Source organism: Phyllostomus discolor, chromosome 1 (genome assembly GCF_004126475.2).
Source record: "Phyllostomus discolor isolate MPI-MPIP mPhyDis1 chromosome 1, mPhyDis1.pri.v3, whole genome shotgun sequence".
NCBI classification, from domain to species: Eukaryota; Metazoa; Chordata; class Mammalia; order Chiroptera; family Phyllostomidae; genus Phyllostomus; species Phyllostomus discolor.
The window spans coordinates 10,973,771-10,998,095 of NC_040903.2; the positions used below are offsets into that span (position 1 = coordinate 10,973,771).

Genomic DNA, 24,325 nt, shown 5'->3' on the forward strand with positions numbered 1-24,325 from the left:
CCTCATGTTGTAAAAGATGTCTTTTATTTCCGAGAGTCTACTGCTGACTGAATTTGCTTTTAAAAGCAGTCAGACCATTCTCTATTTTTTAATCCAAAGCTTAACTAGAAATGAAATTCCAACTTCTTGATAACATTGAGGGTAATTTTCTTAAATAAAAAGAGGTTCTGTCATTAGCTGGCATATGGTTATTTTTTTAAATCCCCGTAGATGTGAACATTAAGAATTTGAACAATAACTTGTACAAAACAGTGAGAAAGCACTTACCCAGGGATTCACACCCTGTAAAAAGGGGTCCAGATAGGAGCCTTAGTCTAACTGACCCCAAGGCATGCACGCTAACTTGGGGACTTCCACTGGAACCAATCCCCCTTGTCTGCTGCCCTCCAGCCTCAGGATGCTCGTACATCCCACAGGGGCTCCAACTACTCCATGATGCCAAACAAGCTCTTCTTCTGCTGTCCCTTCAGCTTGCCACACAGACTGGCCCCTTTTGTGCATTTGAAAAGAGTAAAGGTAGCTGCAAAATCCAGGTATAGGCAAGCAATCTGTTTTATCTACACATGAGAAAAGCAAGAAAGTGTCTAATCAATGCCTGTATAATTAATTGATTAATGTCCCCGATGACTAGGCCACTTTCCCTCACTGAGGGCAGGTGGGATACTGATGAATTTGCATAGCTGATGGGGAAAGCTCAGGTGTCTCATCCTAATATTTATCAACACCGGGACCCCTCACAGTCTTGTTTATTTTAGTTTTTCCTGCAACATAGGGATAACGATATTTTACCAACTCACGTAGATATTTCAGAATTACATGGAAGAACATGTGGGAAACACTTTAAAATGTTACATGTCTATTGCCGCAACCAACATGGAGTGGGGGTTCCTGAGTGGGGTCAACGGGAGATGAAGAAAAGACACAACACAGATAGTTTAAGGAAAAGCAAGAACCAGGTGGGACATTGTCCTCAGATGGAGAGATAATGAGCCCTGAACATGGTAACCACGTTTATTTTATAGGGGCTGGTTAGATGCAGCTCAAGGATGTTTTACAAACTTAGGCAGACACTGCAGGCACAGACTGTTGCATTCCCAGGCTATCTAACCAATACATATGGCTACTGCAAAAGTTACAGCACAGACAGCTGAAGCATGTGGTTATCTATCTGCTGTTTAAACCCCTGCGGGTCCCGGCTGTTGTCGCTGCTGGCTTGATCCACCTTGTAGATGCAAGCAGTCAAGGGAGGCTTTGTGAAGCACTCAGTCTTGGCTATGATGCCAGCCTACACCGTCCCCCACAGTCTATACTCCAGAAATATCAAGGGCTACCCTACATGACCTGTGAAATGTAAATGCTTTGCATCATTTAATTACAGCCATCATCTCTACATTGCCATAGCTTAGATGATTTGATGCCATTCCTGATGGCATAAGAATTCATACGGTTATTTTGATGGAGAAAATTCCACCTAAAGGAAATTATTTGTGTGAAGGAAATTTTCTCCCCATATTTTTCAGTAGTGTCTTTTTAAAATTATTATTTTGTTATTTTTTGTACGCTTACTTCAAGTGGAAAGACTTTACCTGGGGTTAAGTCTTTAGTTCTTTTTACCCCCTTACTCTACTTTGAAGTTTAAGAAAATATTAAACACTGGAAAACTCTTGGATTCCATTGTATTTTTTAGGTTTTATACATATTTTTGAACTTTTATGATCTCTTAAAAATAGTGACTCCTTCTGTTATTGATTCTACCTGGAGATGTGTAAGGTCTTTATATCCAAGTCAATACAGCTGCAGACATACCTGCAGTCTGCTTTAACTAGAGAAAATTCTCTGGCAACCTAGTGATACTGTGTGGGTCTTGTTCATCTTCCAGCCTTTCAAAACCCTCTTAAATGCCTTTGAATCTCGGAAAACATTTTAATGGCCTTGTTTGCTCTTCAGTTAATAGGCAGAGACCACTGAGCCCAGAACCACAGTTCAGCTTAACCAAGCCCTATTCAAACCAATTTGGGTTTATTTATTTTAAAAACAGATTTAAATATTTCTACAGTTTCAGTAGCTGTTGGCATTGGCTCCATTATTGAGCTCCAATGGTCCGATGAGGAAGTACTGAAAAACAACTCCTTTTTGTTTATTTATTGGAGAGGTAAGTTTTTCCACTTTAAAAATTCAGAAGATATTTATTGAGAAAATACCTTATGCAGGACACTGTGCTGCTAAGCATTCAAAGTGATACAAAAATGCATAAAACATTACCCTTGTCTACCAGGCAAAATCTTTGGCTTTGGTTCCCCTGCAAGTTCAGGCTAGGTCAGTTAGTTTGCCGGTGCAATGTCATCACTCCTCATAAACCGATAAAGTGAACAGCATCGTGTAGTTACTTTACCAGTTCATCAGCAAAGAGAAACACTCTTCTCTGACTACAAAGCCTAATCAAACTTTCTGGCCAACAAACATTATGGAGCAATCCATTTGATATCATTTAGAAGAAAAGTGAGAACATAACATGACTGCCCTGGTTGGAAACATTTTAATATCCAGATGTATAGCCTGTGTTTTTGAGCCTTCCTATTTTGAATTATGATTAGCTTGGCCTCATGAGGTTGGTTACTCTGTGGCAATGTCCTGTTGGAACACGTGTCGCATGTGCACAATTTGGGCACCAAGAGGACATTTATCAGTGGCTCAGGTACCTTCAGAAATTCAAGGCCCCTCAGCAGCAGTCCCCTGTATTTCCGCACTGATGGTGGGATTCAACTGAGGTCAGGGAAGTGGCGTAACCTGAATTGTTTATCAATCAGGAGCATATTGTGAAGGTTGGTAACTATTTCTAACTGAGAGGACAAATTTCAGGATAGTCAACTCAAATATGAGAGGCTCAGGTTGTTAAAAAGAATTTTCAGGGAGAGTTGGCTCTTTTAACAGAGTAAATAGAACCGCACTATTTATAAATAGTTCTTCACTGACTGATGGACATAAAACCAGTTGTTACCATCACCACCGAGAACACTGGAGACTGGGCATCTGCCCGGGTCAGTGTGCTGTGGTGACTGGGCTGTAGCCTTGAGCAGAGTCTGTAGCAGACAGATCTGGCCTAGCTCAGCAAAAGAGAAGGAAGCAGAAGTACTTTTCTTTCAGGTCCAATTCATTTAACCTGTCCTGGGATGGCTCCCGTCATCCCATCAGCTGTGTCCACCCTCTGCTAAAGTTCATCCATCGCCACACTACACGGCAAGGTCTGTAAGAGAAGAGAGAATGTTTTTCTTTACATGAATAAATAGCAAAAGGAAAACCGCAATGAGATATCACCTCACACCTGTCAGAATGGCTATCATCAATAGGTCAACAAACAAGTGCTGGCGAGGATGTGGAGAAAAGGGAGCCCTTCCTCACCGTTGGTGGGGATGCAGATGGGTGCAGCCACTGTGGAACGCGGTAGGGAGTAACTGCAAAATATTAAAAATGGATCTGCCTTTGGACCCAGCCATCCCACTTCTGAGAATATATCCCAAGAAAGCTGGAACACTAATTTGAAAGAATATAAGCACCCCTGTGTTCATTAGGTGTTATTTACAATAGCCAAGGTTTGGAGATAGCTCACATGCCCATTAGTGGATGAATGAATAAAAAAGCTGTGGTATATTTCCATAATAAAACACTACTCAGCCATAAAAGAAAGAAGGAAATCCTTCCTTCTTCAACAGTATGGATGGACCTGGAGAGCATTATGCTAAGTGAAATAAGCCACTCAGAGAAAGACAAGTACCATTTCACTCATATGTGGAATCTAATGCATAAAATTAACTAATAAAAAAAACCAACTGGGTAATACATAATTTCTAGTGTGAATTGAATGGAATTTTTAAAATTTGGTCATGTGTATCATTGAGGTCCATTTATCCTCACCTTGCTCAAACATGCCACTTAAGTGCTTAGACACACCCTTCCCTGATCCCTGGGCTCATCCTGTCCACCTCCGCTGGGGACTGTCACTAGCTGGCAGACGAGATCGTAGGAAAGTCTGAGTGCCCAGGCCACCCATCTCAGGCCGGATATCAGAACGCAGATCTGCCACGGGTTTTCCTCATACTCTCTCTGCTTCTTTATGTTGTCCCTTATGCCATGTGATCTCCTTCATTAACATTTAAAAACGTATTTTCCTTAGAGATGCAATCACATCAGTGCTATTACTCACATTTTCAGCAGTCACCGAGTATCTAGTTAGTGGCGGGTAGTTTGCTAGTTAATGCCAAGGGAATAAAGAGGTACAAACATATAGCATATATAAAGGTGTCCACCCCCTGTCCTCAAGTCCTACACAGTTAAGAAATTAACTGTCATTTATTTTACCCAATAAATTGCTTTTTGATACCTTCCCTTGCTGTGCCAGTTCAAGTACAGTGAAACTGGTACCCTTCATTCAAGTTTTTCTCTTGAACCCAGTAAGAGCTCAAATGCAAATATTTGAAGAATGATGCATTTGACCCTCCAAAAATCTGTATCCTGGGGATTCTGTCAGGAATGCAACCAGACTTCCTCCCTTGGTGCAAGTGTATTTGAAAATGTCATAACCGATTAGCTTTAACATTAGAATTCTGGTCTGGCTATTCAGATTGCTGTCATAAACTCCCTTCCCATTATTATCAATATCCATGATCCTTTTGTATTTAAAAATAAAAGCATTTTGGTACAGCTTATGAATAGGGACAAGAACAGGATGCACCATCAGCCCAAAATGCTCCCCACCCCTTTCATATACCCATGAGCCCCAGATGGACTCTGAGATGGTTTTTCCTGGTTCACAGCAGAGAAGAAGTTGATCTGGCTACATGAGCAGAAGCCAGCAGCAGTTCAGTGTTCCCACTGTGCCGTGTCATCCGTATCTAAATTATTTTTCTTGTAGATAGCCATGCCCAACGTGAATTTCAAGGGCTAACTTTTGGAAAGATGCAAGTGAGATCGTTTTTCATTCTAATTTCCCTTTTTAGTTCTCCATTAGTGTAAAACAAATGAATACGTTAAACAGCAGTTAGGATTGGAAAATTCCAGAAATCCTAATCCAGGAACTAAGTGACCAGGCTGTTCTCTGCTAAGCAGGCTTTCAGGGCTGAATCAGCCTAGGGGAGGCGTACGGCTTGCTGCCCACATTCTCGGTGGACAGGAAGCAATCAATTATCCACCCAAGAACTCTTCAAGAGTTGCCTCTGGTTAGCACACATTACATAAGGAACGAATCTCTTCCGAGCAATCATGATTTTAGGGACTGTGTAGTATTGTTTTCCATTACAAATAAAAGTAATAGTAAGTCATTCAGCAGTTTCTAAATGGTCCATAGCGCAGTCACTAAGTGGAACTTTTCAGGGGTGCGAGAAAGTTGGGCATCTTGTCTCTCTAAATGATGCAGATTGTAACCTCCAGGGTAAGGATGTGGTCATGCTCACCCTTTAACCCCTTTGCTGGGTAGAGCTGAAAATAATCCCTCCCAACCTTATACCATAAAGAGTATTAAACTAAAGCACCTTTTTTATTTTGGTCAAATAAAAAATTCTCACTCCAGATTATGTATAAATGGATGCTATTACAAGAAGTTAATTTCTTTTTACACTATTATTAGTTACAGGAAACATTAATGTTCACGGTCATGGACTAGATGGTACCTTCATTATTCACGGATTTGCCAAAACATCCCTGTCGTTCAGAATTGGCAACAGTGCCATCAGTTAAGGCAGTGTTTTTTTAAGGCAAATATGGTTTGAGAAATTTGAGTGTGTGTGCAGAGAATGCAAATCATATTGGTGGCAGGATTCAGCTCCAGTATCCTCCACTTCTGTTGACTATTGATGTCTTTGACATACTTTAAGTTTATAAAACACTTCCAAGATTATGATTCTTATAACTAAGGACAGTATAGATATTAGCAGTTACTTTTAAGTCCAGCTGTTATTTAAAGGCCTAGTCACTCTCTCAATTTACAGTAAAGTTCATGGAACAAGGCATTGGACTCACTTTTCTCCCCCCCGTAAGACACCAGAGTTTGTGGTATCACCTTAATGTCCTGTCTTACGTAATTGGCCGTCAGTACTACTGTTTGGGTAGCCAGTCCTGCATCTCCCTTTGGAGAGAGGGCTAAGGGTTTATTGGTCCAGGTCAACCAAGGCTCACAGTGCTTTGCAGAGAGGCTTCAGGCTCCAGCAGCAAACTAAGATGAGGCTACATCACTCTGGATGCTCTGTTCGTCCTTGCCGCTTCTAAACGCAGAGGTCGTGGCCATGGGCCGCTTATTTTTCCTTGTGCATCACTTATTACAGACTCTGTTAAAGAAGGTCTGAGGCCTCGAAGAAAATTTGAGGCATGGGAGACCATAGCCACACGGAATGAATTGAAAAAGGAAAGACACAGGGAGGGAGGGAGGGAAAATGAAATAGTGGCATCAGTTAACACATTTATTCCCCACCCTAAACTGTGATGAACGTAGAATTGACCGCCTGCATTGGGCTGCTAGCGCTGCTGGAACAGAGCACCACAAGCTGGGGGCTTAACCCGCAGAGATTCCTTGTCTCGCGGCTCTGGAGGCTGGGAGCGTGAAATCACAGTGTCAGCAGAGCTGGTCCTTGGAGCTCTGGCGGGAAGAATCTGCCGCAGGTTTCTGTACTTGGCTGCAGTTAGTCCCCTCCTTCCTGTGGCCCTCTATGTCATCCCCTCCTATGCCAAGTCTCCCCTTTTTGTGAGAACATCAGTCATTGGATGAGGGCCCACCATAGTGATTTCATTTTAACCTGATTGCCTCTATAAAGAGATACATCCAAAGAAGTTTATATTCTGAGCTGCTGGAGTGCTCCAACATCCATTGTTTGGAGGGGAGACACTCGACCCGTAACACCAATCACTATACTGAAAACTCTCGATCTTTGCACCAGAAAGCTTGACCTTCTTTCAATCTAACCTATGTTGCAAAAAGGTGCTTCCAATTATACAGACCAGGGAGCTAGAAGTCCCAGGCATCTCCTTCTCTCAGCTGCCTCCTCATCCTGTCCCTCACAGATTTCCATCTATGTGGCTTCCTAGCCACCTCCCCAGGCCGACCATATCTCCTGAGTGCAAGCTCAGGCATCTCTCACGCCCATTTGTGTGCACCCACTGTCATCCTGGAGCCAGAATGTTCTTTTCGAAGTGAGCATGTCCTCTGGCCACCGTCCCACTTCAGACCCTGTGATGGTGCCCATCACTCACAGAGTCAAGACGCTCTCTCACGTGGCCCCTGCCCCCTTGCGTGGCCTCCTCCGGCACCGAGCTTCCCTGGACTCCCTCCCGTCCCTCAGAGCTCATGTTCGCCACGTCACCTGCCGCACAGAACCTCTGCTGCCCTCGCCATCCCCCTTGACCCTCGAATCCAAGTCTCACTTCAGAAAAACCTCCCTCACCGTCGGTCCCTCTCCTGGAGCACCTGGACATTCCCTGCTTCGCCCTTATCACACAACAGATGGATGCCTCCTCCTCCACCTCTCGTGTGTAAGCCCCCTGGGAACAGGGATATCGATCCCCAGCAGGGAGGTTGTTGTCATTGCTCTTCACCACCGGACCCCCAACATTGCCTCGGGGCCTCGCCCATACTTGGCACTCAAAAGGTGTGATAATGTTGAAGATCTGACTCCCTGTCAGACTCATTGGAAACAGCGTAGGCAGATCACTCCATGGGTGTCACGGGAGAAGTTTGCAGGACGGTTATGAAACCATTTTGGTAAGTTTGGTAATAAGGAATGTAAACAGAGGGATAACTGAAGATGCCAGAAGCACAGGTGGAGATAAAAGGAAGGGCTTGTTGTGTTTAAAAAGGAAGGGACGTGAATATCAGTTTGGTTCATGGACCTAACAAGAAGCAGGAGGCAAGGCCAACCCCAGGCACTCGTCCCCGGGAGAACCATCAGAGTGCACCGAGTGAGGTTTCCGCCTCACTGCGGTCACGCTCACGGTGCGGTGCCTCAGGGGCTCTGGGCACACGCTCTTTGTTGTAAACACCGGATGCGTCGTGTTTCGTGCCGCTAAGCGTCATGCTCCCCTGCAAACTGGCTGTCGGCATTATCCGTCTCTTCTGTAGCATTTTTTGAAAGGCTTTTGAGAGCTGCAGTGCACCTTATGCAACTTCAATTCCAGAAGCTCATTTTACTCATGAAGAATTGAGGCCCAGAACAGTGAAAGCGTTCACTTCTCTGCAACCAGCCCACTCTTTTATACTGAGCAAGCTGCAGAAGGCCGTGCCAAGCAATAACGCAGCGCCCCAGGTGTCATCTCACCCTGTAAGAGCACTTTCTCTCTATGATTTCTCCCTTTGCGCTGGCTCACTCTTCACTCCAAGCAGAACATAAACGCTGAGGATTCAGCTTTCCCTGCTCTGCCTGCATGGTGACCATGGCATTCATCATCTGAATGAGGGCATCTGCAAGAGTGTATGGGGCACTATCGATAATTACCTCGGGACCACAGGTGTGAACCAGGACCGTCCTGAGCAGGCAAGGATGTGCGGTCTCATCACCACTCCATCCAGTCCTTCAGAAAACCCACTTTTGCAGACGTTCAGAAGATAATGAATTGTGTCACTCCCTCAAGGGTGGGCTTTGAGGAATCCCTCCCTTTCAGGGAAGTGGGCGTCGCTCTTGCCCTGCTCTCGTGTGGCTCGTACTAGTGCGACTGTAGAACTGCCCCATTTACCTGGCAGACACAGCAGGAACAAGTGACCCAACAACTAGATACTACTTTCTTACAAAACAGACAACTCTGTTTTGGACATGCGGTGCTTTTTTTTTCACAAGGTAGAGTGGATCATTCACGAGCTCCGATATCCTGAGGAGGTACCAGTAGGCTCCCTGGTTGACCACTCGCCGTTTCTTGAAAACACAGACAACTGATACACACATATGCACCGTTTTAGCTTCTCATCAACAAAAAAGCTGAACACTAGAAGTATGAGGAAAATTAACTTCTTCGATCGAAAGGGAGATCACAAATGCCAGGCAACCATGATACTCCACACTGTTGCTTTGTCATCGGAGACTTTTATGGATCCAGGGGTGAAAGCAAATTAATAGGATTTTCTGGTTTGGAGCCAAATCACAGAGTCAAGATCTGTCTAGAGACCTCTGTCTTTGGAGGAGTTCAAGGGCACAGAAATGTAACCTGTGTTCAATCACATTGACCTGAACCGCTCCAGTGGGCTAACTTATCTCTTCTGATGCCATGTTAAAAATATAAAGACCCACCTATGGGATAATAGATCACAGCATTAACTCTGTGTGGAATATAAAGAACATCTCGACTTTTGCTTTCTGTCACTCACCCTGTATCATCTCAGGAAGGGAGGCAGCCACTGATGACATTGCCTGAGGCCCTGGACCATTAAAAAAAATCAAATTCAGGTGTCTTTTTTCCTGGATTTTTCACTAACTCAAGTCTTGCTCTGACTATACACACACTAAAGAAGAAGGAGCAAAGGAAGAGGGAGAAGGAGGAGGAGAAGGAGAGGAAGAAACAGAAGGAGAAGCAGAGGAAGAAGGAAGAGAAGGAGGAGCAATAAAATTGCATAATGTCCCCTAAATACTATGAGGTTTGGGAGAAAGTTTTCCTTAGTGACTAAAACCAGAGGAGTACAGAACTGGTAGTGCTTTTTATTTCCATTCTTCCTAAAAAACCAACGATGTTTTCAAATGTGCCATTTCCCTCACTGATTGAGAAGTGGCATCAAGTCCTACATTTGCATATGGGACTTGCTGCATTTCCCATCTTATGTTGAGCTTCTAGGTCTCAACACCATGGGATACTGTCTGGACGTGAAAAGCTGCCTCCCCCCCCCAAGTACAGCAGAATGCAATATAATTAGAACACACAGTAAACAGATAGCCCAATAAAACCTTACATTTACTGTTTGGCCAGGGAAATGTCTGAAGTCAATTTTAAAGAAAAGAACATAAGCTATTTATTACTGATGAGCAACGGTTTAGTAAATTGAAACAGAAAACTGTCTAAAGGCTAAAATGAAATTCAAGTTGAATATAGATCAACGAGATAGCGTTTTTCCTTAAAAAAGTATGACTGTTTCTTTCAATAACTATTATTGTAGCGTGTCTGCACACCATACTCTAAAATGATATAAAGGAAAATATGCCAAGCACCCTGCTCTCGATGACCTTACAAAGAAAGGGAATGAGATAAACACCAATCATATGTGATGCGCCCGGAGCAATGCCACCTACAACCTTACCTTCTGTGATTCTCATAAACATTCAGTGACTGCAAATTTGCACAACCTTTACAACAGTCTGACACACAGTAGTAAGCACCATATGATTATTTATTAAGTCAGTAGCAATGCATACAGTATGTGTCATAAGTAGAAGCAAACATAAAAATTGTAGATAGGTAACAAATGGTTAATACTATCCAGGAAATTTTCAGAAAGAAGGGGGCGTATAATGGAAGGAAAAACTGAGAACAGAACTTATTAAAGTTACTAAGGCAAAATGAAACACCATCAACCCAGGCACAGATCTGAGGTGAATTCATAAACCCGTGAGTAGACACAGGTGCCAACAGTATTGGATGGAAGATCGGGCTTTCAAGTGAGTTAGGCAGTAAGGGGGCCCAGCAAATGCTTTTGTAGTATTTGTTAATGTTACAATGTTTGGTGATATTTCAAAGGAGAAAATTCCTTTTTGAAGCCTTCAATCAGTTTTCCTGGAGAGTCAAAGGTGTGGCTATGCCCTGGTCACAAAGAAGTATCCTGCACAGCTTTAGCGGTGGTTACTGTGGCTGCTGTGCTATTTTTATAACACACATTCCTTACAAGGTAAGAACTACTTGACACTCGTGTAGCTTTTCACACGCAGGCTGGCAAGCTTAGTCTTAAAGCTGTGATTGATCACGGACTTGGCATTGCGTTTAGCCGACAGTTATTTAGAACCGTCTCCTTTCTCCTTTCCACGTCAAGTTTATGGAGAAATACCTGGTGGAGAATAAAGGGTCAACTCTGTTTTCTTCTCTTAGAGCTGAAGTTCTTTCTCTACGTTCTATCTCCAGCTCAGACTTTCTCTGCTGGTAGATTGAGATGGACCCAGGGCAGCGCTTAGCACATCCATCCTGGTAGCCCCAGAGCACCGTGCAGTAACTCCTTGTGAACTGCGGTTTCGATGAGCTTCATGGAGTTGGACTGGGTTGGGTCAAATGGGGTCAGATCAAAATGAATGAGAAGTAAACCACGCCCCCCTTTTTTATTTTTAAAACAATTTTTGTTTGGGTATAAAGTGAAAAGTACATAGGATGATATACATTATCTATCCCAAATGATCCCTCTCTGTCACCAGTTTTTTGCAAACTGCTGTGAATGTAGACTACTATACAGAGCCTGAGTCCAATCATCTAGATTTGATGAGAAAATTAAAAGTGATGTTTCATCATGGTGGGCCAGTATATTAGAATGAATAAATTCCATCAAGCTGCATTACTTAAAATAATACTAACTGAAAGTGAAAGTTTTAGATAAACCCTGTTTAAAAATAGCTCATCACATATACATTGTTGAAACCTTTTTGTATCACAGATTTAGGGACACAGAAAGCCTTCTTATGGAAGAGATATGAGACTTTCAGTTGTAATTAGTTTATATTATGATGTAGAAAAAACCCTAGCTGATCATAGATCAAACTGACGTAACATCTAGATGAGTACATTGATATATTTGCATCATAGAGAAAGATCCTGGCAGTGTAAATAATATGCCACATTTAGTCGTTAAATAACTATTTCTACCAATTAGCAAAGTATGACTAAAAGGGCAGTCTTAAGACAAAGGAATGTGTTGCAGACTCCTGATTTGTTAACCAATGCTGTTTAAATCCACACAGTGTGACCAAATAAAAGCTCTTATAGTTTCTTGGAAATGAACAGTGGCCCATAGGTGTGGCCCTAAAATAATTAAAAAGTAATACAGAAGTAAGGTAGAAAAATAAGAGCTTTTATTTTGTATTTTTCTAGTCCCCTTAATATCTCACACAATGATTGGGAAAATCTTCTCACTGAAAATCCTACTTGGCCTAACATATCTGAAAATAAAATATAATCATGTTACTTGTACCTGAAGACATTTCCTGAGAGAGTCAGACATGCGATCTAACATAGTGTGTCTGGACTCAGCATGAATAAGCTCTTAGGTGTCCTGTATTGATCAAAGTTGTTCCTTGCAAGCTAGCTGATACTTGGAGAAAGGTCTGTGTTCTCTATCTGGATTGATTTTCCTTTTGCTTTTTCCTGCCTATCTTGTTGCCTGTCGTGGTGCATGGAGCTAAGGAGTGTCCTCTGAAGCAGTTGCAATAAGTCCTGAGTGGGGAAAATACTTTATTCTACTCGTACAAGACCTTGGAGGCTAGGAAGACTCGAGGACTGTTTTTTCAGACATAAAATACAATAACCCATGCATAAAAGGGTCCACACAGAATGATGTGAGGCTCAGAACCAGGCACAGCTAATCTGTGGTACCGTCGGGACAGTGGGTGTTTGCCCCGCGAGTCAGGCTGCTGGGATGCTGGGAAATAAATGGTGGTGTTTCTGGACATGGATGCTGGTTACATGAGTGGGCGCATTCTGTGGATATTTATTAGCTATTCATTTATCCTTTGGGTGCATGCTATACCTCAATAAAAAGTCCAAAATAAAATAAATTTAACAATAGAAATGAAAAGCATTCAGCCCTGGCTGGTGTGGCTAAATGGATTGAGCGTCAGCCCAATGAACCAAGAGGTTGCCAGTTCAATTCCCAGTCAGGGCACATACCTGGGTTGTGGGCCAGGTCCCTAGTTGGGGGCATGTGAGAGGCAACTGATCGATGTATTTCTAACATATTGATATTTCTCTTTCTCTCTCTTTCTCCCTCCCTTACCTTCTTTCTAAAAATAAAATCTTAGAAAGGAGGGAAGGAAGGGAGGGAGGGAGGGAAAGAAAAGAGAGAAAGAGAGAAGAAGAAAGAGAAAAAGAGGAAGGAAGGAAGGAAGGAAGGGAGGGAGGGAGGGAGGGAGGGAGGGAGGGAGGGAGGGAGGGAAGTAAAGGAAGGAAAGGAAAGAAAGGAAAGAAAAGAGGAAAAAAGAAAAGAAAGAAAAGCATTCAGATTTCCTTGTTCTAATTCTAGCAGTATATTCTAAAAGGGCAGGTGTTCGTCACAGATCACAACACTTGTGTTGTCACAAATCATAAGACCATGGACCAGCAGAACCAGAGTTTTGCATCTTCTGCTGCCATGTCTCATGATTTTTCCCCCAGCCACAAGCTGGGCTGACCTGTGAGGCCCATGACACAGCCTGCTGGCCGGAAGCCTGCTCGCCTTTCTCTATGAACTAACTCTGTTTGCCATGTTCACAGGCGAGTTGTGTGAGGAGAAGCTGGACTTTTGTGCCCAGGACCTGAACCCTTGCCAGCACAACTCCAAGTGCATCCTGACGCCAAAGGGATACAAGTAAGTCAGGGGCTGCCTTGCCGCTCACGTTTAGGGGGACTTTCCTTTCAGGACCCTCCTCCACCCCTTCACTAGGCTTAAAGGGAGCTCTTCTCTGGGATCAATGGCATTTGTCTAAATGGCCATAAACAGCATGGACTTTTTTTTTTAGTTCACTAAAAAAATAAAAGAGAGAGCTTCCTCTTTTCCTTGACTCCCTAGGAAGGTGTGTATGAAGTAAAATAGCCTTTGACTGGATGAGCAAATGTTATTTGAAGGTCAAATAAGCGTGGAATATCTGGTAGGTGCTTTATTATCTGAATGTAAATCTGACAAAATATGGAGTTTAATGAAACTGAAAATTTTCGATCTGCAGCCATACTTGAACTGTACAAGGGGAGGAAGACAGAGGGGACAAGTATCCCAGGTTGCCGGGGACAGTCCCAGTGTACGCCTGTCATCTCAGTGTAACTATTAGTAGTGCCCCTTCCCCTTCCCTGTGTCTCTGTGGGAAGAGAAAGCATGTAGTCTCTCTAGGCAGAGGGCTCCTCCGAGTGAACTCAGAACTTCCCAATCATTTTTATGCCTTCCTCAGCAGTCTTGCTGAAATACGTTTGGTATCAAAATTAAGTTACACCTTTGCCGCAATCCTGAAATATTTTAAGGGTCTATCAACAGCCACTTCTCTTCTTAGACATAGCAGTAGTTTAGAGATCACCCTGTTCGAATTCTCCCTTTTGAGCATGAGGTAACCACAGCCCGGATCAGCCAGTGGCTGTCCCGAGACCTCGGGGCTACTCACGGGCAGAGCTGGAGGTCAGACAGTGACCTCCCAGCTGGGTGGTTTTTCTAACACAGGTCACCTCTAAGTCTGGTCATTTATTAACCTTGCAGTTGGTTTATTTTGGAAGGTAAGCTGGATTCTCAGGGGTGACACAGTTGGGTGCAGGCGTTGAGCTGTGATTTCAGACAACTAGACAAGAACATCATTTGTTCCTTTACACAATATTTATTGAGCACCTGTCATGGGTCAGGGCACAGGGCCACCTGCCATCTTGTGCTTTTATGCTGCTTCATAGCTATTCGCTTTCACAGGCTTTATTTTCTTGGTGAAGTGACTCGGGCCTAATTGCCATAGGATTCAGAGAATCAAAAATGACTCAGGTCAGGCAGAGTTTTATGAGAGGAGATGGCATTTGCGCTGGGACTCTGACATTCTGAACTTTGTCAACAGACCATCATCCACTCTCTGCTGGATGGGAGGTCAGGGTCAGCACTGCCAGGACCCCCACTGCCTTTAGAGGTCAATCTGAATAAAATATTTATTCTCAGGTTTTATTTAGTTTTTTGATACAGCTTTGCTTAAAATTCATCATTTCAGAAAATACACAGTTGCAGTACCTGTCAATTCCATTTGATGATAGTTCTGTGTAAAAACCAAACATCCTAGTGAAATCACTATTTTTTACAAAATTCTGTTTTGCATTTTTGTTCGTCTAAATACTGTGCATAAATTACTTAAATTCCTAACATCTTCAATGCACTCACAATTGAACTTGGCAAGTTGGAAGTCTATCACATACATGACAGATATCATTTCTCAGATAAGTTTGTTAGTAAAGAAGGTGGTTTTCCACAACTGCATGTCTGCTATACAGGTTCCACAGGACTTCGTGCAATGTAATTATAAGGTAAAGTGTTAGTAAGACTTAATGGAAGTCATTACAAAATGAGGAAGTTCATCTTCAAAAAGACAAATCTTTAATTCAGTGCCTTCCATTATTATCAATTAGATTGCACACTTTTTTTTCAGTTACAGTTGACATTCAGAATTATTTTATATTAGTTTTATGTGGACAGCATAGTGGTTTGAAATTTATATAATTTATGAAGGGACCCTGGTAAGCCTAGCACACACCTGGCATCATACACAATGAATGCAATACTATTGACTATACCTCTTATGCTCTACTTCACATCCCCGTGACTGTTGGTAACTACCAATTTGTACTTCTCAATCCCTTCGCCTTTTCCCTCAGTCCCTGAAACCCCAACCCCTCTGGCAACCACCAGTTCGTTCTCTGTACCTTTGAGTCTGTTTCTGTTTTGTTTGTTCATTTATTTAGTTCTTTAGATCCCACATACAAGTGAAATCGTGTGGTACTTGTGTTTCTCTGTCTGGATTGTTTCACTTAGCGTCCATCTAGATCCATCCACGTCATCACAAATGGCAAGATTTCATTCTCTTCATGGCTGAGTGATATTCTTTTGTGTATGTATGTGCTACATCTTCCTTATCCACTCACCTATCAATGGGCACTCAGGCTGCTTCCATATCTTGGCTATTGTAAATAATATAGCAACAAACACAGAGGCACATATATCTTTTTGAATTAGTGTTTTGGATTTCTTTGGATAAATACCCAAAAGTGGAATTCCTGAGTCATAAGGTAGTTCTGGCCCTGGCTGGTGTGGCTCAGTGGCATGAGCACTGGCCTGCACACCAAAGGGTCACCGGTTCAATTCCCATCTAAGGCACATGCCTGGGTTTCGAGCAAGGCCCCCAGTGGGGGCGGTGTGAGCAGCAACCACACATTGATGTTTCTCTCTCTTTCTTTCTCCCTCCCTTCCCCTCTTCCCCTCTCTAAAAATAAATAAATAAAACCTTTTTAAAAATAAGGTAGTTCTGGTTTTTTAACCTTTTGAGGTTGTACACTCTTAAGAATACAGCTTACAGGATTATGGGCTAGCTGCAACTGGGAACCTGGAGTTTTCAGCAGGAACGTGGGAGCTTGTTTACAGCTCGATGTAGCTTAGCAAAGACACAGGTGACATCACAGTGTGTGCCGTCACTCCCACATACACAGAACCGCACATTGTGGGGTTCTAAGAAAACCGGACTAAAAAACCAAAACTAGATGAATGCTGCTAAAGAAACAATCTCTACTGACAAACATTGTTTGGACAAGTGGTACTGTTCCTTCAACTTCATTTTCTTATTACTAAGCTAAGAGAGCTGGTTTTACTTCTCCAGCTTATTATATACCTCATAAATCTCCTAAATTGCTTTGAGATATTTTTAGACCATGACATGCCATAAGCAGTATTTTCAAGCATGCATCTTACTGAGTCAGCTTTTGGGCTTCCAAACCGTGTGTTTTATAGTCTTTGCTTCCCTCCTCACTCCTTGACAGATAATGGAGTTGAGGGAATGTGATAGCTTTTATTGATAACACAGACTTGGAGGAATTTCTAATTAGATATTTTCTTCCTGTTCTCAAACGAGGTCTGAGGAGCAAAAAGAAAGACAAAGAAAAAGTTGGGTCCTAATGTAACTCTAAGTTCTAGTGGGCTTGAAAAATGATATTTGCAGAGAAGAGAATATAAAATAGCTCTTAGACAGCCACTATGGCGAATGGATGGTTCCCTTATCTTTTACTTTGATTTCTTTTCTCAGATAAATAATTCAGAATGTTTCAAAGCACTTCTTCTTCCTCTTAATGCTCAGCACTTTAGCCCTGCTCGCATTAACATGGGTGGAAGCGCTCTTCTTGGTGCTCTTCCATCTGTTTGAGAACGTCTGTGGCCACTTAGGATCCATTTAACTTCAGACCTGTTTACGTTGCGTTGTTATGATTTAGCACTAAAACCGCTGGCTCTGGGGCAAGCGTGCTTATGCAGTGAGCTCATTTTATTTCTTAATTCATACATGCAGAACTGCAGGTCTCTGCGTTACTCCATTTATTTTAATTCATCAGTTCTCTGGCAACTCTTAAATCCGGATTTTGCATTTGCAGACAAAACCCCTGGCATTCAGTAATGTCCACATCCACATTGATGTTTGTTTTAATTTTTCTTTAAAGATTTATTTATTTATTTTTAGAGAGGGAAGGGAAGGATAAAGAGAGAGAGAAAAAAACATCAATGTGCAGTTGCTGGGGGCCATGGCCCGCAACCCAGGCATGTACCCTGGCTGGGAATCGAACCTGCAATCCTTTGGTTCGCAGCCCGCACTCAATCCACTGAGCTACACCAGCCAGGGCCACATCGGTGTTTTTAGTTATCCTCATTCACTGAAACCCTGATGGCTTTGAAATAGAAAAGTGGGTAATTGCTACACCCTAACCATAAAGACTTTGATAGACTTAAAAAGACTTAGTAGAATTATTTATAAAATACCCACCATTTATCGATCACGCTTTATATTTCAAACACTATCTAATTACTTTACAGGTAGTGTTTTTACTTCACCATTTAACAAACCTATGAGATGGAAGTTATTTTATTTTTTATATGCTTACATATGAACACTGAGATTAAGTAACTCAGTCAAGACAACATACACTTAAAGATGAGGCCAGCGTACAAACCTGGTTCTGTCTAACAGCGAAGCCCAAATTCTGTAAAGTTAACCCATAGTTTCCTGGTTTATTTGTTCTTTTAAGTCAGCGAACCCGAAACAGAAATGCTCGTGGAAGCCCAATGCGTAAAACTAATAAATTGCAACCAGAGAAGGTTGGAGGCAGAGGGAGGGTGGGAGGAAGCTACCAGAAGCAGCCCGCCCCTGCCATGGCCATATCGTTAGGGTCCCGTGGTCCCTGCAGCTCCACAAAGCATAGTTCGAAAACCACCACACTCGCCACACAGCCTTCCCTCAGGCAGCCTGGAAGTCCTGGGTCCTTGATGTGACGGCCAGAGATTCCGATAGTCAGCACGAGCAAGCGACAGGTTTTGCAGAGAGCCCTGCAGAGTTATCCGACAGCACGTGCCGCTGTCCAGGCTCCCTCGTCAGGTCGTTTGGGTTCAGTTTCTGGCGGTGGCACTGACAAGTTGCGTGTCCTTGGGGAAGGTAGTTAGGCAGCGTGTCCCTTAGTTTCCTCCCCCGCAGGGTGGAGTAGAGATAGCACCAGTGCCCCGGGCTGGGGAGAGCATTCAGCGGGTCCGTGGAAGCCAAGTGGTTGGGACAGGGTCTGGCCCAGAGGAAGTGCTCAGAGATCAGCGACAGCAGCCTGTCCATCCCCGGTTCTTCACCCTCAGGGCAGCTGACACCCTTCTGCCCCTCGCAGCCCCAGAGGAACAGGCCGAGAAGCTGTCCCAGAGTCCGGCCCCCAGGTTGTGGTTCCCATGCCCCACACCCCATTAGGTCAGCCCCATTCGGGCATAATGACTATCTGGATTGAGGATGAGTTAGGGTATCCACTATGAACGTAATTTTTCACAAAAATATATGTTATTCCAATGCATTTACTCTCGATTAGAAAGTTTTTTAAATGTTATACATTTTAAAAATTGTTTAATATTTTTAGTAAATGTGACAACAGAGCAATTTTATCATCTCAACTTCTCAAATCAATGAGAGCTGAAAATAGAAGACCCTATAGGCAAATAAAGTGGGGAAAGAGGAGAGGAAGGAAGAGAGAAAAAGAGGAAGGGTGGAGGGGGGAGAGAGAGAGAGAGAGAAAGTGAGAGAGAGAGAAAAAGAGAGAGAGAGAGGGAGAGAGGGAGGAGGAAAGTCGGAAAGCAAATACGGTGGACAGAAGGCAGGGACCCTGGTGCAATGACTGTGTTCCTGTTTGGAGCATGGATCCTCACTGTCATCAGGGAGCTGGAAGCCCCATTCCTCTGCCAGACCTCGGTGAGAAGCCCTAGGCTCCTTGCAGACCGGCACTGTTTGCTAGGCTTCCTTTCACGCGGGGGCTCTGGGAGCCCGTTGACACACGTTTTTCAAGGTGGTGCCATCTTTTCCTAGATGAAGGCCGCTGTTTTTGTCACTCTGGCTCAGTTGGGTTTGAAACCACTTCCCTGCTTGTTCACACAGGTGTGACTGCACACCAGGGTACATCGGCGAGCACTGCGACGTGGATTTCGACGACTGCCAGGACCACAAGTGTAAAAATGGAGCCCATTGCACGGACGCGGTGAATGGCTATACGTGCTCCTGCCCCGACGGTTACAGGTGAAAGGAGCGGTGCGCACCTGCGTGCAGAGTTGGGTCTCACGGGACTCAGTTCACCTTGGCCGTTAAGTAAAATCTAACCCACACATTTCTGTTTTTCTTCAGTGGCTTGTTCTGTGAGTTTTCCCCACCCATGGTCCTCCCGCGGACCAGCCCCTGTGATAATTTTGACTGCCAGAACGGGGCCCAGTGCATCATCAGGATGAATGAGCCAATATGCCAGTGTCTGCCCGGCTACCAGGGGGAGAAGTGTGAAAAGCTGGTTAGTGTGAACTTTGTAAACAAAGAGTCGTATCTTCAAATCCCTTCGGCCAAGGTTCGGCCCCAAACGAACATCACGCTTCAGGTAAGATTTCCGCCGCTCGCGAGAGCTGATCTCCTCAGGCCAAAGTCAGGTTCAAAGCACACGTATCCGCAGGGCTTTGTGAGTGACATGACTTCCTACACAGGCAGGTACAGACAGCAGGACACGGTGACAGGCAGTGCTCGCTGAGTGAGAGCTCCCGTCCTCTCGCCAGCATTTGTATGTTTCCCAGCTAGATGGGAACCAGGTAGTTTTATTCATTGCTTGTTTGAAAAAAACACACAGCAAGAAAATCTGTCTCCTTGTTTTGTGCCTGGGAGAAGGCTTCTTGGTCATTTATTTTTATGACTCTGCCGTTCAGAATCTGCACAGGGAGGCTTTTCTTAGAAAATGTGCAGCCGAGGGGAGAGTGGGTGGGACAGAACGCGCTATGGCAGAATATCGGCGGGCGTCTGTTCACTGTTCGTGGGAAACCTCTGAGGACAGGCACGAAATGAACAAACTCAGGCTTATTGCTAGTCTCTCCTCCGAGTCCCCGGGCAGCTTTGAGCCAGGGATTCAGATCCCCACAGACAAGGTTAGACCAGATGAGAGGTCATCCGCCCATGTAGGTGACGTGGGGCGGGTTGGGGCTGTGTATTGGTTTATCTGGTAAGCAAAATATTGTTAATGTTTTGAACTCAGATGGTTTTAGCCTGTTTCCTGTAGACCCCTCATCGTATTTGGTTCACCCTGGCACTCCACTGAGGGGTGGGGGTTCTGTGGAAGTCATGAGGAAGAGGACCCTGCAAACAAGACAGTTTTACTTTATTAAAAAAAAATCTCCGTGCCTCTCAACATTTGCCACATTGGATTGTCATGAGAAGTACCTAGCACTGACTTTTACAGAACAGATTCTTTTTTTTTCTTTTTTTAAAAAGATTTTTATTTACTTATTTTTAGAGAGGGAAGGGAGGGAGAAAGAGAGAGAGAAACATCAATGTGCAGTTGCTGGGGACCGTGGCCTGCAACCCAGGCATGTGCCCTGACTGGGAATCGAACCTGCGACACTTTGGTTTGCAGCCCACACTCAATCCACTGAGCTACGCCAGCCAGGGCTAGAACAGATTCTTAAAAAGCCAAAAAAAAAAAGCCAAAAACCAGGATGAAGTAGAGAGTTCCCTCTTTTCATGCCATCACTGTAAAGAATTTTCTTGTTTCCATAAACTGCGGAAAGCAACCCTGCTCAGTGCAGTCACGTTTCCCGTGTGCCATAAATCAGACCCTTTACAGAAGCAAAATGAGCAGGAGAGTGAAAAGCTCCAGAAAAGAAAGTTCAAGCCCATCCAGTGGTGCTTACTTGAGTATTTGTTATTGTTCTTTTTCAACAGAACATAAACAGGACCACTTTATTCCTGCTTAGATTGTATCATTCTCTGCTGAGAAAATACCGTTTGAAATCTAAGGGGGGAAAGCTTGAATTACTTTAAATACTGTGCCACTGTAATGATGTGGAAAATATTTTTCAACTTTAATTTCCTGAAGTATAAATTATGTATATAAATTCCTTGTTTTTGCATATTTTATGGGACATGCATCTTTAAGCTTTGTCATTGCCGGCATGTATAGAAAGAATAAAAATATGCTTATGAATGTAGAAAAGAAACACCTTTGAAAGATCTTTAGGAATTTATTTGCAACAAAGTAATTTAGACTAAGTTACTTTGCAAGTAATAATCTCAAGGTGCGTTAGTATTGTCTCATAGCTATGAGGAAAAAATACACCACAGTAAAAACCTTTCCCAAGCAGTCTTGTTTCTTTTGATGAAGTGTGTTTGGGTGACTGCATGCCGCTGATGTAGGGGTCCTTCCTCCTAGATTGCTACAGATGAAGACAGTGGGATCCTCCTGTATAAGGGGGACAAAGACCACATCGCGGTGGAACTCTACCGGGGGCGTGTCCGTGCCAGCTACGACACCGGCTCTCACCCGGCTTCTGCCATTTACAGGTGAAGATCTCTCAGTTACTGGTAAAGGTGAAAACAACTGTTTACTGGAGAACTGCTTCTTCATCATTTCGTAATGGGTAGGGGAGGGAATCAACGGGCAGGCTCTGTTACCAGGGTGTGGGGGGCCTGGCAGGAGCAGATGGTGTCCTGGAGTCAGATAACTGACTGCAGGCGAGATTTCTAACGGGACTAGGGTCTCCCCACTACCCAAAAGTGGAGCGGCCTCACAAAACCTTTCGCAAACTGACACGGAGTAAAGCAGAACCAGTCACCTTAGGACGCGCCTGCTGAAGGGTGTACCAAATGCAAGGAGCGAGAACACAGGTGCTACAGACGCAGTTCCGCGTTAGGGTGGCTGCACGCTGAGGTGCTGAGTGTGTGGTTCCCGCGGGGGGGACTCTCGGTCCCACTCTCAGGGACACACACTGCATCTGCACAGGCTCCCTGAAACACAAACGCTATTTTCACTTTCTAAAAGCAAAGCAGAAGAGTCTTATAGTCACATTCCTTTGGCCAGACTCCTGTCTTTTTGTTAGGGAAGACAGGTACTACTGCAGTATCTTCTGCAAAGTGGCCGTAAAGTGAATTCAGAAAGCAGGGATGCCTGTATTCACAAAGCTTGGTAGGGATAGCGTATTAACCTGGGCCTAGAAACCAGGGATGCTGCCACCACCCATACGGTGGAGGGAGCTGGTGGAGGGAGCAGAAGGAGGCAGCAGTTGTGGAAATCCAGAGGAACTGTGGTGAGGACTGCAGGGCAGGAGCTGTAACCCTCAGTGGAGTCAGCTCTCAGGGGAGGACCCTTCCTCCCAACAGTCCCCTGCCCAGTGCTTCCCTTTGGCCAAGTCAGATGCCCGAACACAAAGAACCCACTGCTCCCTGCAACGTAAGTCACACGGAAGCCTCCCAGGGCTCCGGGCAGGGTGAAGACCCATGCAGAGTGGCTCTTGAGAAACAACTGCAGGGGAAGCTCAGCACGGTGAGTAATTCAAAGTTGTTCTCTATGCAATACATATTTACTGAGCACCCGCTGTGGTCCAGGCGCTGTTCTAAAATTTCAGAACAAAAACCCTGCTCTCAGAGAACTTTCATGTGATAAACCAGTGGATGTACGCAATATGGGTTGGTGGTCTGGTACAGTTTGGAAGGTTTTTTAAAGAATAATATAATGCTATTGAGGATATGTTGGTGACGTGAAAGGGATGGTATTCATGGGGCATAGAGTTTGCTGGAAGTGTACTTTCTTGCATAAGGCCAACCTTCAGGGCCCCTCTGGTGGGCCTGCACACTTGCTCTATCATCCTGCAGGAAAGGTACCTAGTCAATTCTCCCCATGGAGAAACAGAGCAGGGTTATAAACCCTCGTGCAGTCAGTGTTTCATGTGTAGTCGGCGACTCGAATGCACTAAACAGACCAGTGGAAAGAAAGGAATCTGCTCTCAGCCTGTGACTTTGGAGGAGATCTAACTTTTCAGAGACCTATCCCTCTATTGCCCATAGCCTTGATGTGGTGATGTCACAGGAGTGGTTGTGCCTGGAGCAAAGCCGAAGCACACCTCTGTCCAAACAGGGCCGCACATCTACTCGGCTCTCCCCGGTGCGGCCTCGCAAAAATGTGCGTTTGTGCAACTCCAGATTTTTCAAGCAAAGGCAGAAATTGAACTTTTTTTAACTATAAAGTTTTATCTCCCTTAAATATTGATTCCCATTATTTAAAAATACCGTTGGTGAGGAACACAGTGCAGCTATAGGCCAAGCAAGCTTGGCAGCCAGTCTTTGGGCACTGATGAGAACTAAGTGGAGACACTGACCTCTGTATCACTGATATTATTCTTATATATGTGCATGTGTATACATATATATACACTTACGTGCATACACACATGCACACATATGTCAGTGTGCTTTAAAAGCCTTTGCATCCTGTTTGATCCTTCCTGAAAGTTCCAGGAAAGTCGATGCCATTTGCAACCATGCACGGAATCCTTTTGGTGGTGAGCTAACCCACTCGGGAATACTTACAGCGCAGAAACAAACGCATAATTACTGGTTTCCAGGAGGAATGCAGCCGTTAGTTCCTCCCCACCTGGAAACGAGTCAGCGCCAATGCTATGGAGGTTGCGAGGCCTTCCATCACGGAGCCTCAGTCTGCTGCAGCCTGTAAAAGGATGTCGGAAAATGGATTTTGTGGTTCATTTTTGGTTTTGCCTGTTTTTGTTTTATTTTATGCCGTGCGGTAGCTGAGAACTTTCAGAAACCATAATCAAAGTTCCTGAGGTTGGCTTATTAAATCTGGAATTCACAAAAAATATATACTTAAAGTATTTCTCGAAAAATTGTAGAAACCCAAATAATGATATCCAAAGGATGACTTACCCTAAAGAGCTTATTTTGAGTTTATCTTCATGACCATGTTTGCCCACCAAACAATAATGCGTACGCTGTGGCTCTAATGTAGAAGAAGAATACCACACGGCACACTTTTCGGTGTGAACCAGAGGTCCAGGGAAGGCACAGCTGTTCATTCTTGCTCTTTGGTGTGCAGCACAGCCATGAAGAAAAGCTATTATGTGTTTTAAGGAAAAGAAAAGGAACAACAG

The 24,325-nt window shown here is 44.0% G+C and overlaps 1 protein-coding gene across 13 annotated transcripts in view; it reads left to right on the plus strand.

Annotated features, from left to right (window-relative positions):
• The window catches only part of SLIT2 (slit guidance ligand 2), a 329,343-nt gene that overhangs the window by 286,514 nt on the left and 18,504 nt on the right, over positions 1-24,325 (plus strand). For all 13 annotated transcript variants that reach the window (XM_036019209.1, XM_036019239.1, XM_036019222.1 and 10 more), the window contains 4 exons: positions 13,405-13,498; positions 19,296-19,433; positions 19,539-19,779; positions 21,595-21,725. In XM_036019209.1, the coding sequence (XP_035875102.1) occupies positions 13,405-13,498; positions 19,296-19,433; positions 19,539-19,779; positions 21,595-21,725 (604 nt within the window). The remainder of the gene's footprint in view (positions 1-13,404; positions 13,499-19,295; positions 19,434-19,538; positions 19,780-21,594; positions 21,726-24,325) is intronic.